Genomic DNA, 16,610 nt, shown 5'->3' on the forward strand with positions numbered 1-16,610 from the left:
CAATAGAGGTAAGATAAAATATTGTAATGATTTTATTGGCTGCTGTTGACAATGAATTCACAGTGAAAGTAAGAAATCAGATCAACAAACTTCCAATTGCTATGAGTAAAATAATTTAATCACCCCCAAAGTGCAAAGTACACGTGTCATATGACATGCTCGTGACAGGACAGTGTATAAACTGTATATGTTGGTTTTACAATAGAGTAAAACAAACACAATGTCACTTACTCCTAACAATAAATGTAATGCAGTGGAAAACATGGTGCGTTTGTCTTATTTTGAAAAGCCAAAAGAGAAATGCTTGTCGTGGCCCACGTGACACCCCACAGGCGTCTTCCGTACTATCCCGATGGAGAAAATGTCACGGTTTGCTAATTTTTCACTTTAGATGAAGCGTTTAAACTGCTTATGTTGCAAATCGGGAGGCAAGTTGTGCTTTCCTGTGGAGATCGCGGGCCACTCGTGGACTTAATCCATTTGATGACTCGCAGCTTCCTGATAGCCTGTTAGCAGCTCCCCGCAGATCGCAATAACACACGGGCAGAGGGGATAGGTGAGTGCATGTTTACTTTTTAAATCAAATCGTATACACCCCTTTCTCTTTAGTTAACGTGTGAAAGTAAAGCAATGTTTGACAGATACTGAGAATAAAAATGACTGGGTTTAAATGCCATACTACATGTGTCAAAGTGGCGGCCCGCGGGCCAAATGTGGACCGCCGCATCATTTTGTATGTCCCGGGAAAGTAAATCATGAGTGCCACCTTTCTGTTTTAGGATCAAATTTTAATGAATAGTATAGATGTATATGTTAAATTTCCTGATTTCCCCCTTTTAAATCAATAATTCTAATTTTTAAATCATTTTATTCTGTGTTTTTAGTTCATTTTTTTGTCACCTGCATCATGAGCTCCTCTTTTGGTTTCTCACTCTTGTTTTCCCCCCAGCCAGGTGAGGCCATGGCAGGTGGAATCACAGACACGGGGGAGCCCTACTCTGCTTTTGTGAGTACTGCTCCCTGGAGCATTTTTATTGTCATCTGAGTGTTTTTTTTTGAACCACAAGATTACTCAAATAGAAAATGAAGAGGAAGCTAAAGTGCTGAGATGGACTGTCTCTCTTTCCATTTAATGTAAAAGCTCACGCACAACTGCTAAGATCCTTCCCTTTGTGATTTCTTACTCACAATGAGGCAAACATAAATATAATAAGACAAAATAAATGGATCATTGTGGTGTCATGTGTACAGGTAGGGTTGGTGTACATGTTCAACCTAATTGTGGGAACGGGGGCGCTCACCATGCCGAGAGCCTTTGCCACAGCTGGCTGGGTGGTCAGCTTGACGCTCATCTGCTTTTTGGGATTTATGAGGTGAGTCTCACACTCCGAATGGCAAATTTGCCTGGTGGTTATTTACTTATTTTATATTGACATTTATCTGCTATTGTTCCAAAGTTTTGTCAAATGTAAAAACACACTTTGCAATGACCAAGTGTGCCTAATGAAGTGTCCTCTGCAGTTACATGACAACCACGTTCGTGATCGAGGCGATGGCGGCGGCCAACGCTCAGTTGCGCTGGAAGAGGAGAGAGCAGGATGAGGTCATTTTTTTACTATATCATATCAAATTATTTATATCTCAATATTCATGTTCATTTAATGCCCTTAGGTCAATGACAATGATTCAAACTCTGACTATTCGGATGAGGACAGCCCCGTGAGGGGGCGGACTGAACCCGAGACCAAGCCCATCTTGTCAATCCGTAAGTCAACTCTAATCGGTCCATTCATCAATGGACTCATTTGCTGCTATTGGCGGTAATAGATGTCCAGTACATTAATAACTATTTAATACTGAAGATCTACATGCCTTCTCCTCAGAACGTTCTGCTGGTCCAGTGGACCACTTTGAAATTGCCGAGCGTGTGGAGATGGGCCAGATGGCGTCTATGTTCTTCAACAAAGGTAAATAATGGCTTTCTTCTTTTTACATTCATCAAGACAAATGTGCAATTAAAAAAAAAAAGGGTGATTATTACCAGTGGCTGCATAATTCCTATGCATATAATAATAAATAGAGGGAGAGACACAGAGACAGATATGCTTGGTATGCAGCAGATGGCGCTGTCATTACACTTGCATTTCTACAAGTGTGTTATGGGGGAGTTTATGACATTGTTGAATAGTTCATTGTATTTTAATAAGGCATTCCAATAAGAGTTCTTTAATAACATTTTCCTGGATAACATGTTCAGGATTAAATTATGTTAATTATTTGTTTAGAATGAATTAACCCATTTGATAAATATTCTCGAAATAAGAACCAGAATAGTGGAATAATGATACCTTTCTATGTTCTGTTATTTATAGTTAAATTCATTAGAATTGACAAAATATGTTTAAAAATACATGTTAAAATGTGTTTTTCCATTTTTATAAAATTAAAAATGTATTATATAGTTCAAAATGTGTAAAATATTATAGAAATCTGTGTAAAAATATAAAAAGGGCAGCTTTCAAGTTGTAACTAAGTGATCGATTTAGAGCACATGGCTTTCAAGAGAGGCATGTCACTCAAGTGAGGCTTTAATCCACAAGGAGTCCTACAAAAATCCAAATTGCAACGGATTATGTGAGTGTGGGCACAGATGTTAGCCCTTGATGAGCGACCGATTCCTCCTTCTTGGGGGAAAAAGGCAAAAAAGAGGCAAACACTCATCTAATTTCACATCACAGAACTAGTGGGGCAACAATAGACCGGTACATACACTTTTGAACTAACATTGTTACATCTACAGAAAGTGACAGATGACGGAAAAGATGGAGTTTGGCGAAGAGTAGCAATGGGGGGGAGGTTGTTGAGACTCCAAAATGAACATGTTGCTTCCTTGCCATCACTTTTTGTTGACAAGGTCAATTGCCACCATGTTGCTTTGCTGCAATGTCCTATTTCTGGATATTTTGGGACAGAAAGTGTCCACTGCCGCAGGGCCAGAACCTATTTAGATTTCATTTTAAGAATCTTCATCAAACTTTCCCTTGGATCTTCTCCCAGCAGACGCGTTACAATCCGAGCGTGAAGAGGAAGGTTAATGAGGGCAAACGCCACTATAGACACTCAATTGTGACCAAGCACTTTAAATTGTATGTCCGCTTTTGACAGAGATAGACGTCCAATTTACTTCATGATCCGTATATATGGATCGGAGGTCTATTGGTTTGAAGGAGTTCATTATATTATTTGGTTGTATGAAATAGAGCACCCCCCGTGTCGGAAACTTAATTAAGAAACAGCTTTTGACGCTGTGAGACTCGCCGCGGCCGTCAGTCAATTGGGCGACCACTCACGACGACGTTTGGTGTCACTCATGTGGTGCATGCTAAATGTAAAATGTTAGTGATATTGAGAGGAATTGCAGAGAAAATTGATAAATTTGCCTCCCATGTTGAGTGTCATTTAAACCCAATTTATACTAATGCATATTTGTCCCTATTTCATGGTATTATGTCATTTTTTTAGAAACATTGTTGACCTAAAAATGGTCTATTTTTTTCTTTTTTGAAACTTCGAAGATTCAATATTCTACTCTTTATTTTTTCCTTTTTTAAATAAAAAAAAACCAGGCAAAATACAAAAAAATATGTATTTTAATATTTTTCTTTATATTTTTTATATATTATAATATTTATGTACATTTTGAATAAGAAGGCAAGATTCTTATTTCTTTTTATAGTTTTCATATTCCCATCTGAATTATCTTGGCTGATTATAATATATTTTCCATTTGAGCCAATGTCAACTCATCTTAAAAACAATCAATAATTAATCAACTATCCAAATAATCATTTATTTTCACTCCATCTTGCCTTCTTTTCTTGCAAGTCATCAATCTGGCAAAAGTAGTTAAATTCCAACCTTTGTGGGCTGTACAAAAAGCCCTATTCCCAGCCCCATTAACGTGACGAATGTTTATTTACTCGCTCGTTTCATCTTTACTATTCAATTCCTCACCGCCATTTTTTTGATGGAAGAACGCATTCATGGTTTGAAGCCATAAAGCTGCCATTTTTTTTATTCCCTCTCACAGGACCCGCCTATATTTTCCTCGTCTCTAATCAATTAGCTGCCCATTGACGCCGACGCTGATGAATAAGGGGGGTCGCGCCGATGATCATCGCTATGTGATGATAACTAGGAAGCGAGGGGGTAACAAGAAGGGCAGATGGCGAGAAATAAAAGTTAGCTCGTGCTTTGATTTAATTTCATATTTAAACCGATGAAAAGGAAGACTGAGCGTGCATATTAAAAAGGAGCGCTGCTGTTTGTCTACTAACAGATTTCCCCACGAGCTGTTTGCACCGAAGATGAAGACCACGCCGCTTTATTAATAATGTCCACAAATTCTGCCTATTGTACACAACTAGTGTTGATATGGTTTATTCAAGTGAGGTTGTCAATATGGCTTTTTTTTTACCATTAACTCGGCTGCTGTCAAATTGGATTTTCCGGCTAATAAGGCAAATAAGGTGTTCATTTTCTACTTTTTTTGTGTTGTAGTTGGCGTCAACATGTTCTACATCTGCATTATCGTGTACCTGTATGGCGATTTGGCTATCTATGCAGCAGCTGTGCCTATTTCCCTCATGGAAGTTGCTTGGTGAGTCTTTTAATGCTACTAATGTTTTCCAGTTCAGATTGGATTGGACAGCCATTGTCGTCAATGGCAGTAAAGCATGTGTTTTCATTGTCTATTGGCCGAAATGAGTTAATTTGAGGGAGACAATAAGAGCAGGCTGGCTTTTTGTGCCCACAGCGCTGGTGTCCACTGGAGTCCAAATACATTTTTTTATTACCAGCATGCTTTATTGTGAAGGCAATGTACTTTGATGTTTTAGAGTTGTGGTAGGAGCAAGTGACAATTCGGCTTTATTGTTTTTATCATTTGAAAAATAGAGCATAATGAAAAAATATAACTCAACATGTCGGATTTGTAATTAGCATTTGAATACACTGAGGGAGAAGATTGGGGAGATTTACACAAGCTCGTTCATTCAAATTGAAGAAAATTGGACTTTAAATGTAGTAAAAGCAGAGAATGTTCACTCCTTGATGTTAAATAATAAGAGGTTTTTCATTTAATATTTTGCTCCTTATTTTTAATTTGAAATGTTGTATTTTTCCATTTTTTTAATTCATACTTTTTTGGTGTGATTACTATTTTTAAATCCCCTTTTTTAATTTTCTCTAGCATATTTAATTTATTTTTTAATATTTTTATGACCATTATTTTATTATGAATTATATACATGGCATTGAATTTTAAACACAACCTTTTAGCCATGAAGAATAACAAACTGACCCATTTTATTAATGCAGTTGTAATGCCTAAAATGAGTGCATCATAATGAAAACCGTAGCTAATAATTTGCACAAGAATATTTGAAACAGTTCTCTGCACAATGCAGATCAAACCTCAAACCCAAATATCGATCCTGAAACATGATTGTGTTGATTTGTCCAGCGGAAATCATTCATGCAGCGCGGGAGCCGTCAAGTACAACGACACGGACGCCTGCTGGGGTTCGGTGACCAGGAAAGATGCCTACAGAGTCTTTCTGGTGAGTCATCACGTCTATCTGACTATAAAATGCCTTGGTTCACCAAAATGTCCTCAAATGCGCAACAGTTTAGATGTTTTTCCACTCTGAATTCGACAGAAATTGCTTTTTTTTTACTACATAGTTCCTAGAGGGACATGCCAGACAGTCCATTGACCAGTTTGAATAATTGACTACTCCTTTTTTTGGCGAGTAGACGTGTGTAGGGGAAGAAAAATCCATCTGAACAGACTCCACTGAATCCCCACTGCAAGGTTGTTATGACCTCCAGTCTTCAAAGGGGCCAAAAGTTGGAAAGGTTTTACTTGTGTCGCAGACTGGCTAACTTCTGATGAAATAGAAATCTGAAACTGTGAGTCGTTTTTTTTAATGATCCCTGAAATCGCCATAAAAGGGCCACCACAAAACTAAATAGCACACTGGCTTTGTCTTTTCAGGCATGGCTCTTTTTTGATACATTTTTGAGGGTTTATGATAGAATTATCTACAGAATTTTATACTAGTGAATGATACTTATTCAGGACTAATCAGGTTTGGTATAATTGAGCTGAGTAAAAATAGTACATTCATTTCGAAGATTGTTTTTTATCACTGATGACCAATGTTCCCTCAAAATTTTCATGTAAAACATGCTGTAAAACACAAAAAAACATAAGAGTGGACAGAGCTACTGCCACTGGCTGCCATGTAAACAGCGCCGTTATGGGGTAAAAAAAAAGTTTGGATTTTATTTACTGCGCGCCATATGATTGCTGCTGCGCAGAGAAGACGAGAGTAGTGCTTAGAGGGAACATTGCTGATGATTTTGTAGGTGTACTTGATGTTCCCACCAAGTTTCATGTTGACATTTTTAATAAAACAAAGTATATTAGGCACAGTTAAGCTCAGCAACCTTGGAATATCTATTTCAAAACAAGATAAGCGACTTACCTTTCTTATTTGTGCGTCTTCTTATGATAACAGAGGTCTCCCAAAGTTGAATGTGCCTTTTTTTTGTTGTTGCCCTGAATTGCAGATCTTAAAATCTGCCCGACCTGTGAAAGTGGCGGCCGTAATTCCCGCTAATCTCTTATGCCCCCGCCAAACGAGTCCTTGTCTGATTTATGGTTTATTAGATGAGAAATATGGCGGTAGTGTTGAAGGGGACACAAAACGACGGGGATAAATCATAAGTCAAACGACAGTCGTTGGTGGAATGTAAATGAGCCTCCTTCTGCCGCTGCCGCCATAAATGTTCAACAATCAGAGCGTGAACGCGGCCCGTCGACCAATGCGGGGAACATAAAAGCATTCTGCTTTATTAAAGAGTAGAATCAAACGACATGTCGGGGGCCATAAATCTTGTTCTTCTTAGAGGATGCTTAATGTTATCGGTCGTCATCCCGTTGCTTTCAACCAACCAGGTTGGACATTGTTCAACAAGTGTGCGCTTTGTTCTTCAATAACGCCGATGATTTGTCCTCTCGTCGTTCATAAAATGTCTCTTTCACAAAGGTTCAGACAGCCAATCAGGGGCTCGTTTTTCATCTGAATTGTTCATTTTCAAATCAGTTAATAGGCACTTTGAAGCCTTGAGCTGGATTTTTGGAGGCTTCTGCCCTCTGCGTGAACTTGAGCCTCTCATTATCCTCTTTTTTTCTGGACGTAGACCAATTTTGGCATGTTTGGCTGACTTGTTTCCTTGGGTACTTTCTTTGGTCGCCGGACGTTTGGTCGCCGGTCTTTTGGTGACAGAGAGTTTACTGTTGAAGCCAACTCTCAAAATTATATTCATGAGAGAGAGAGAGTTTAATATCTAAGTACTGTTTAATATGTAAGTAGTGTTTATTATCTAAGTACTGTTTAATATCCAAGTACTGTTTAATATCCAAGTACTGTTTAATATCCAAGTACTGTTTAATATCCAAGTACTGTTTAATATCCAAGTACTGTTTAATATCCAAGTACATTTGACCGGCGACCAAAGGGGACCAAAAGACCAGCGACCAAACGTCTGGTCACACTTTCTTTTGCCAATATTTTGTAGTTCTATGGCTCCTTTTTCAGTTGGCTGTATTTTTCTTGTGTCTTGTTAAATTTACATAACATACATAACATCCCTTTGTGACGCAAAGGGACGTGCAGTCTAATTAACATAGCGCCGTCAACTAGCCGTTTCTTTTTCACTCGACACAACAGATATGGCCTAAGAGGATCAATTGGTGATTTTTCTTCGCTGATTGATTCCACTGAGGCGGCGGGTTGCGGTTGCGTAACTTTGCCGTTGATCTGCGCCTCTTTAGCGCCACTCTGATTGAAAAGATTAAGACATGTATTTTGGGGGGGTTCGCCCTAAGACTCCAATTAAATCCTGTGAGTCCTTGATTGTCTCCCGCCTCGGCCGCTTCAAGCTCGCCAAACGGAGGGCGCCCTGCTTCGCCTTGCGCCATTTTATGGCCCGATTTATGGCCCGGGGGAAAAAAATCAATGCACTATGGGCACTTTATGCTTGCGCCGCATTGTTGGCAGCTTATCGCCATGTAGATGTTTCCATTCCGTTGTGTGGCGTGTTAGAGTTAAGTTAATTTAAAGTCCCCCAACCTGTGCACACGACACTGCTGATTGATAAAGTTGCTGTTAAATCTTTTATTCCGGGGAGCCTCGTTGACCTTCATTTATTATGAGAGCCGCCATTTTGAGTCTAGGACACACACATTCTTGCAGCCTTTGTCCTGTTGATGGTTTATGTCCGTCTGTATGGTTATCATGGGACAAAGATGTATCAATATTCTATCCTCATCCACTCTTTTAAGGATTTCATCTTTCCAACATATTTAAATTCTGTATTTGTCTCCGTCGTTAATGAAGCTAGAGAATTATTCATGATTGTGGTTTGGAGGTGGTGCGTCGACCTCATAACCCTGACCAAGCTTTTCGGCTTTCAGTGCTATTCTCTCATGCCAATAAATTTATACAGGGATTAAACTTGGTCACCCCATGCCATAAATTGAGCCATTTTTGTTGTGATTTGTTGGACGTTGGTTAACTTCCAGGTTTGTTTCAATAGTCCCAAAATAGTCTTTATAACAATATATTTTTGCATTATACTTTTTTTATTACGTTCTTTTGTACCTCAAGTCATTAACTGCCATAGTAAAACATTTTAAAACTACTTTGTTGTCCCAATATTGAATTGGACAAATTAAAATGGAAAATCCCTAATTAGAATCTAATATTGTATTACACCTTTTCTTAAAATTAGAAATTTACGGTATTAAACATTATTTTTGTAATATGAGGATTCTAATTGGAACTGCAATCCAAACTTGCTCTTCATTTTGTAATCTATCACAAAATCAGCAATAATATTATTTTTAGGACTTTCCTGATAAGAAATTTGATCAAAAATCCAAAGCATTGCATTAAGCCTTCACATCACTGAACTAACTGTATATACAGTATTTCATAACTGGACTGTTATGATCATAATTCATAATTGAGAAGTCATCTTTGCATTTCTTTTAACCTTCATGCGCTTGACAAGCTGTGATCAGCGATCAAGGTGACATCATCAGCATGGCTGTGCTAAATGAGACGTTTCTCCTCTGCGATCAACAACACCTGCTCATGCACACAGAGTTTAGATAGTTAGCGCATAAAATAGACGTGACGGCCCGTGTGACAGGCAGAGAGAGCGCGCCTTCCATTTTCTTTTGTCCAATGTATTAATGGGACAAAAACAGGCCAGAGAAACACATCTGAGTGGCAGCTCCATTAACTTCACTTTCCAAACTGTCCATGAAAGTATTGTGACAACTTGCACGACAGGGAAGAAAATGTGCAGCTGTGACATTTCACTTTTTTCATGGAACTATCCACAAATACTACACACTTTCCTTTACTGCTGTTAGAAGGTTAAATGACTAATCAAATATCAAATTACACTATTTTATGGTATTTTAAAAGTATTTTACATTTTAAATGTGTGTACTCTTGGTTAAAAGTAGACTAATATGGTATATATCCATATATTTGTGTATAAATATAGATTTTTATATTTATAGAATATAATGATTAATAATTTTGCACAAATAATCCAACACTTACATAGTTATATATTACATAGTGCAAATTTTCTCCAGTTTTTAAATACAAAGTACATTCAATGACTAATTGAATATCAAATTGCACTATTTTACGATATTCTTATAATATGTGCAGTTATTGATGTATTTTTACATTTTAGATGTGTGTACTCTTGGCTAAAAGTAGATTAATATGATGTATATCCATACATTTTTGTGTCTGTGGGTACAAATATAGATTTTTATATTCACGTAATATAATGATTAATAACTTTTCCACTTCAAACAATCCAACACTGACATAGTTATATTCCATAGTGCAAATTTTCTTCACATAGTTTTTAAATCCAAAGTACAAGATATAACGATAAATAGTATGTAACTTACATTAGCCAATAAGTCAACTCTTCGCAAAAAAAAAATGGTGTTTAATTGACTCTGGCAGTTCTGTTTTGTAATTATGAATGTAATTATAAACCCATTTTAAAAATATAAAGCCCAAATCCTTTGAAGCAAAGAAATTAATTTCCATATTTGGTCTTGCACGGCCGCAAAGGTTTTGGTCCATGACGGACTGGCCCACCTCATCTTCCTCATCTTCCTCCTCTTCGGCATGGTCTCGGTCTCACTCGGCTCGTTTTGCCCATTAAGACGGCGGTGTGCCCGCCTGCCGGCCGTTTATGACCCACTTTACGCTTGCCCATTTTTCTTTTCTTATTTTCTGGCTTTCAGTTTCCCTCTTTTGTCAGCTTTACTCACATCGTTTTCCTCGACCAGTAAAATGATGCTTGTTTGCTGTTATTTTCAACAAGTTTAACGCTGCAGTACTCAACTTTTTGGCTACCATTGATGGCGTTGGGCGTCCAATCCATTTGGACTAGATTGGACATCTATTATTGGCAATGGAAGTGAATGAGTTAACTGTATTTTGGGTTCTTTTGGCATGACTTGAGCTCCTTTTTGCTTTGATTTGCCGTCTGGCCTCGGGCGAGCGACCTTTTTACGAGAAGCTAATAGGACAAATCTCTGAGCTTGTATCCATCAACGCCTTGGTCACCTTTGCAGTTTCTCACGCCTGACTCAGCGTTTATTGTCGCTCGTACAGCGAGGCAGAAGCCAAACTACTCCCACCACACACACTTACATGCTAATAAGAACATTTAAATTTTCATAAATGTAACTTATTTTGTATACACACCCACAGAAAGTCTCCATAACACGTTTCATAATTATTTAAATGCATATATAGATTTTGGCACCCTAAAAAAATCCTAATTGCTCTTATATTCTATTTTTATATAAAATTATAAAATAGGTAGTATAAAAATACTATGAGACATAAAATACTTGAGAATACTTGATCATTTGAGTCACATATGAAGGAAATATTCCATTGGATTTTTAGCATTAAGATAGTGGATGAAAAACTAAATGTATTTTGCATTTTAGAGCAAAATATTCCCAATTTTGCCTGCAGGGTATGAAAATGGTCCTTTTCACTTACCTGCACTCATCTAAGATTTTTCCCACTTTTTTCCCCTTTGACGTTTACTTTGTGACCCGTGAATCCAGTAAAGGAACTCACCTGACGGCTTTACAATTTATACCCCATTAGGCTCTCGATATGGTTGTAGACCTAACATGGGTTCTGGCCACGTTCCCAGTCGTTTAGCCGTCATTTTGCGTGGCCACTTAATGTTGTTTTCCTGGCCTTCTTGGGTGGTTAGCTAGTCAGCCACTGTGAATGAATCTTGGTTCTCATCACCATCATGGTTCTCTTGATGCGTGCTGTTAAATGTATGTTTGGCAAAATTTAATGATATTTTTTTCTAACTCACTGGCTGCCATTTGACCATTTCATGTTCAAATATTTGTTTGTGTCTTGCAGAGCGTTTTCACTGTTCTTCTGGGACCATTCACCTTTTTCAGTGCCCAGAAGACAAAATACCTTCAGATCCTCACATCGCTCATGCGCTGGATTGGTAAGACACATTTCTATTCTTTCTAAAATATCAAGCCAATTTACATCCCCTCAAAACACATCCCCAAACCAAAATTTTTGTAAAAAACATCCGATATTCTTTAAAGTCAAAGTTTGATATTCGGAGTATACATGTGTCCGATGACATAAAATAAATAAGTAATAAATAAAGTAATAAATAAATAAAAATAAATTATTTATCACATGCAAAAAAATTCCTAGTAGTCTTATCCATAATAACAAAAGGAAGGTTTGTCAGTTTATCGTAAAGCAGACGTGTGTGGAGTGTAGCCAGATTTGTCTCAGTGGAAAAGGAGAATAAATAAATAAACAGTCAGGCATTGTGACACCATTGACGATATTAAATCCTGCACTAGCACTCTTGGCCACTTCAATGCTAGCTCTTTTCCGGGAATCCTGCCCCCCCAAACACACACACACACACACACATTACATATACCCCCCCCCCCGTATTGAGGTGCGTCCATCAAAGGTCCGGTCCCCCGCCGCGCCTCGGCTTCCCATCTCGCCGCTCATTCGTCAATGTGACAAGCTTGACGGGCCGTCCCACACTTGATTGGACTGTCACTCAAGGAAAATAAAGTGCCCCTCCAAGGGGGCTGCGCGGGAACCCCCGACTTGCTCACAAACAGTCAATGGTGTTGGTGCACTGGCTAATGTGTGTTGTTTACTGGACCTTTCAATCTGAGTCTATCTTGACCCATCCATACCTGCCTGCATGTTGTCCTACGTTTTTTTTCTTTTCTTCTTCCTTAATTTTTATGCTTAACTTTTTTAGTTTTCTTTCTTCATGTTCTCTTCCTTACTTTCTTAATTTTAGTTTTGCTGAATATTGACATTTTCAGCATCGGATTCTGATTTAGATCCAATCCAGTTTCCAGTTTTTTTGGAACTCTTTCAACTCTTGAAATATAAAACTATCATTATCGCTAAATATTGACATTTTTAGCATCGAATTCTGATTTAGATCCAATCCAGTTTCCAGTTGTTTTACTTTTTTTGTGGAACTCTTTAAAATGTTGAAATATAAAACTATTATTATCGCTAAATATTGACAATTTCTGAATCAAATTCTGATTTAGATCCAATTCAGTTTCCAGTTATTTTTTTGGAACTATTTAAATTGTCAATATAAAACTATACTTTTCAGCAAAATATAACCTGTGAAAAGGCTGCTTGCAAGTAAAAAAAAAAAAAGAACAAATCTGGTCTCCAGCACGTGAATGGCGTGCGTTCGATTTGTTGGGCAGACGTTCCTCAGAGGGTCGTTAAGTTGAGGCGTCAAGGTCATTGGTGGGCCTGAGCCGCAAAGATAAATCGCGTTGGATGCCGCTCGCATCCCAAGCATGCTCAATTGACACAATTGTCCCAGCTGGTGCTCGAGCGATGGCTTTATTCTGACAGACGTCCGACAGCTGTTGGCGAAATGAAAGCATTTGATGGAAAGAGCCAATCGCAATCATTCACAGCCAGTTTCGCTTCTTTAATTGCAGACAAAACAATGTTAGTTGTCATTATGCTCGTGTAGATTTTACCCTTTCTCTTCAAATAACATTTTGCTTCCAATTGCTGTCTTTGTTATTAAACTAGCATATAAAACATTGTAAATGAAGATTGTTTTTTGTCTGCAATCAGGCTGCTGCACTTTATGCTGTTTTTAACGTGTATAAAAAAACATTTAGTGCAATTCCAATGAGGTCGCACGTCTTTAAAGTAACATAAAGCAGTCATAAGTATCTGTTTAAATTCCCATCACCTCCCTAGCTCAGGGGTGGGCAAACTTTTGGGCCCGGGGGGGCCACATTGACTTTAAAAATTTGACAGATGGGCCTTGTCAACACAAGATACGATACATATAAAAAAAGTACATCCGTTAACAGTACATATGAAACATAAACAGAAAAAAGGACTAATGTATTAACATACTCATCACTCATCACTAAAGTAAAAAGTATAAAGTACTAAGTAGCCAATAATCTCAAATTTTGTGTGTTTTTGTTTTCTTCTCAGCGTTCACCATGATGATCATCCTGGCGTTAATACGCATCGGCTCGGGCAAAGGCGAGGGCCGCCCCCCGGTCGCATCACTGGCCGGCGTCCCCAACCTTTTCGGCGTGTGCGTCTACTCCTTCATGTGTCAGCACTCTCTGCCCTCGCTGGTGACGCCCATTTCGGACAAGAAACGAGTGGGCTGCTTTGTCTTGGCCGACTACGTACTCATCCTGGGCTTCTACGTGCTGCTGTCCCTCACCGCCATCTTCTGCTTCGACAGTGCGCTCATCCACGACATGTACACGCTTAACTTCACCGACAACTGCAATGTTCTGGATGTCCCCGTGCTACGCTATTTCTTGGGTCTCTTCCCAGTCTTCACCATCAGCACCAATTTCCCCATCATCGCCGTCACGCTGCGTAACAACTGGAAGACCCTTTTCCACCGGGATGGAGGCACGTACCCGTGGGTGGTCGACCGAGTGGTCTTCCCGTTGATCACGTTGGCGCCGCCTGTGCTGGTGGCCTTTTGCACGCACAATCTGGAGTCCTTGGTGGGCATCACGGGGGCCTACGCCGGCACGGGCATTCAATACGTGGTACCCGCCCTGTTAGTCTACCACGCCCGGCGTCACGTGGAACCGATCACAGCACGCCACGCTATCAATCTGCATCGCTCGCCCTTCCGCCACGCCGCCTGGGTCTGGTTTGTAATACTGTGGGCCGTTTTCTGCCTCATGTTCGTCACCGCCAATATCATCCTGACCGATGTCAAAAAGTGATTTACGCTTTGTGCCTTTTTTTGGGATGGAATTCAGCCCTAATGGACTAAGTACACATCTTTTTTTTGGATGGAATTCAGCCCCAATAGACTAAGTACACCTTTTTTTGGATGGAATTCAGCCCTAATGGACTAAGTACACATCTTTTTTTGTAATTTTATTGACCATTTATCCTCATTAGGGTCAAACTGTGTGCTTAACCAGTTGATTGGAGGCAGGGTATACTCTGGACTGGTCGCCAACCAATGGCAAACGCCATGACATGAAAAAGGGAATTTGAATGTGGACATTAACTTAACTGTGTACACAAAATGAGCATTCCTAATGGAAGTTACTAATATATGATCCCAAATACTACTACCTTGGTCATAAATCACCTGTTGAGACTTCTCTGACATATCATGGAGTGAAAGTCTCATTATCAACATGTGAGAAACAATAACCATTTAATTGCAATATCCATTTTAAACACAATGGCAGCAATAGACCAAACTATTTTGGACTAAAGTGGTGCCTTTGGACCGGATCCGTTTTCATTTTTTTTTGGAACCGACAATCTACCAAATTGTGTTTGTATCACATGACTTGGAAGTGAACCTCTTTTTAAAATTGTGATTTGAATGCATCAACAAAAAGTTATTCGTCTTCATTTTCTGTCCTTTATGTCATGCAGTTTCTTAATGATGGGAGATCACACTCGGCCCAATATTTGAAGACAAAGTCAACTGAGGTTTTCAAGCGTCCACTCCGTCCAATCATGTGACTTTTGACCCCAGGTGACCTCTGTGTGACGTATCGCAACGTGGATTGATGAGCAATGAAGGTAGAAAGCCTTGACGAGTCCTTGCTTGGTGCCTCAGCCAAGGTTGAGAGTGCTGGTGGAACATCAATCAGCGTTGGTGACGTGCACACCACCTGTGGACGCAAATGTCATCATGTAAATGACTTTATCCGCCGTCAACGTTATGGACTGCCAGGGACATGGCGTCTTTTTTAAAGTGATATTGCGTCATATCAATTTTTTTTCTATTGTCCAAAATATAAAAAAAATATATTCATCTTCAGCTAGCAGACGCCCCACCTCTCAACACACACACATTGTATATTTTAAAATCTTAATCAAACATACACTAGGGAATCTGACGCAAACACGCTGACGACGGCGATGATGTAACTCTGAGTAAAAGTTGTCTATGTTTGGAAAGTGTGTGCGAGCAGACAAGCATGGCGGATGCGCCAATCAGCGTGCAAAGGTCAATTCTCGTTTCCGTTTGGACGCCAGCCTGTTAATTAGCCGGCCGACTTCTCATGGATTTCGAAAGATGTGATTGGTTGAATTGAATACACACACACACACACACACGTGTGAAAAAGAGAAGGAGAAGATGAAACTACTGCCTTTTTGTCGGCTTTAAAATTTAGCTTATTTTAAAGTGACATCATTAAGCAACACTTACGACTTATTAGAATGTTTTAACAGGATTCTCATTATAAATAGTGTTTTTCTTCCTTATTATCTTAATGATTGTTTTTGTCAAAATGATCAATAGTCTTCTTCTGACTTTTTGCAACAGGTAACTATATTATAAAAGTCCCTCTGTGAATTTCGTACCTGAGCGTAATCAATCGGCAAAGGCAGATGCTCAGGAGGGAACAAACTCATAACACTTTGCATCTGGCCGGTGTGTACTTGTAAGTATTGTTTTATAGCTTGTTTGTGTGTGTGTTTATGCTGTAGCATTTATTGTATTCATGTGTTTATAAGCGTGTCTTGTGTGTGTGTGTGTGGGTGACTGTTATTGTGGTAGTGGGCAGAAAAGTACAAGTGTGTAGGCAGTGTTTGCATTTTTGATGCCTGATTGAAATTCCATTACTTTCCTATTTCTGTACAAAAGCTTAAAATTTTCAAAATGATTGAATGGTCTTTGCCAACAGGCCAATCACAGACACAACCTGACAGATTGCCGCCACCTTGGCAGACGCTCAACAAAAGCCTTGTCGAAGAGTAATGGGCAAAGAAGAACAAGTTCATCATCTGAGAGTCAAACGGCAACAAAAAGGGTGGCGTTCAACGATTTTAATTTTGACCAAGTGTGCTGAACATCCATCAACTCACTTTAAGCGCTAATATTGATATCCCACATGCTTA

General features: G+C 39.1%; 1 protein-coding gene across 1 annotated transcript; it reads left to right on the forward strand.

Annotated features, from left to right (window-relative positions):
* The first annotated feature begins 290 nt into the window (after positions 1-290).
* On the forward strand, positions 291-15,100 carry slc38a12 (solute carrier family 38 member 12). The gene is made up of 10 exons (XM_077735403.1): positions 291-556; positions 950-1,006; positions 1,252-1,373; positions 1,522-1,603; positions 1,672-1,765; positions 1,884-1,967; positions 4,561-4,660; positions 5,525-5,621; positions 11,574-11,667; positions 13,698-15,100. The coding sequence occupies exons 2-10, from the start codon at positions 962-964 to the stop codon at positions 14,459-14,461; spliced, it is 1,482 nt and encodes a 493-aa protein (XP_077591529.1). The 5' UTR covers positions 291-556; positions 950-961; the 3' UTR covers positions 14,462-15,100.
* Positions 15,101-16,610: the final 1,510 nt, after the last annotated feature.

This window comes from Stigmatopora nigra, chromosome 15, assembly GCF_051989575.1.
Source record: "Stigmatopora nigra isolate UIUO_SnigA chromosome 15, RoL_Snig_1.1, whole genome shotgun sequence".
NCBI classification, from domain to species: Eukaryota; Metazoa; Chordata; class Actinopteri; order Syngnathiformes; family Syngnathidae; genus Stigmatopora; species Stigmatopora nigra.

Bases quoted from the DNA above. Each gene is read 5' to 3' on its own strand.
- slc38a12 (XM_077735403.1), top strand. From the start codon at position 962: ATGGCAGGTGGAATCACAGACACGGGGGAGCCCTACTCTGCTTTT. The intron at 1,374-1,521 runs GTGAGTCTCACA...TGTCCTCTGCAG, and splicing joins TGCTTTTTGGGATTTATGAG to TTACATGACAACCACGTTCG. The intron at 11,668-13,697 runs GTAAGACACATT...TTTTCTTCTCAG, and splicing joins ATCGCTCATGCGCTGGATTG to CGTTCACCATGATGATCATC.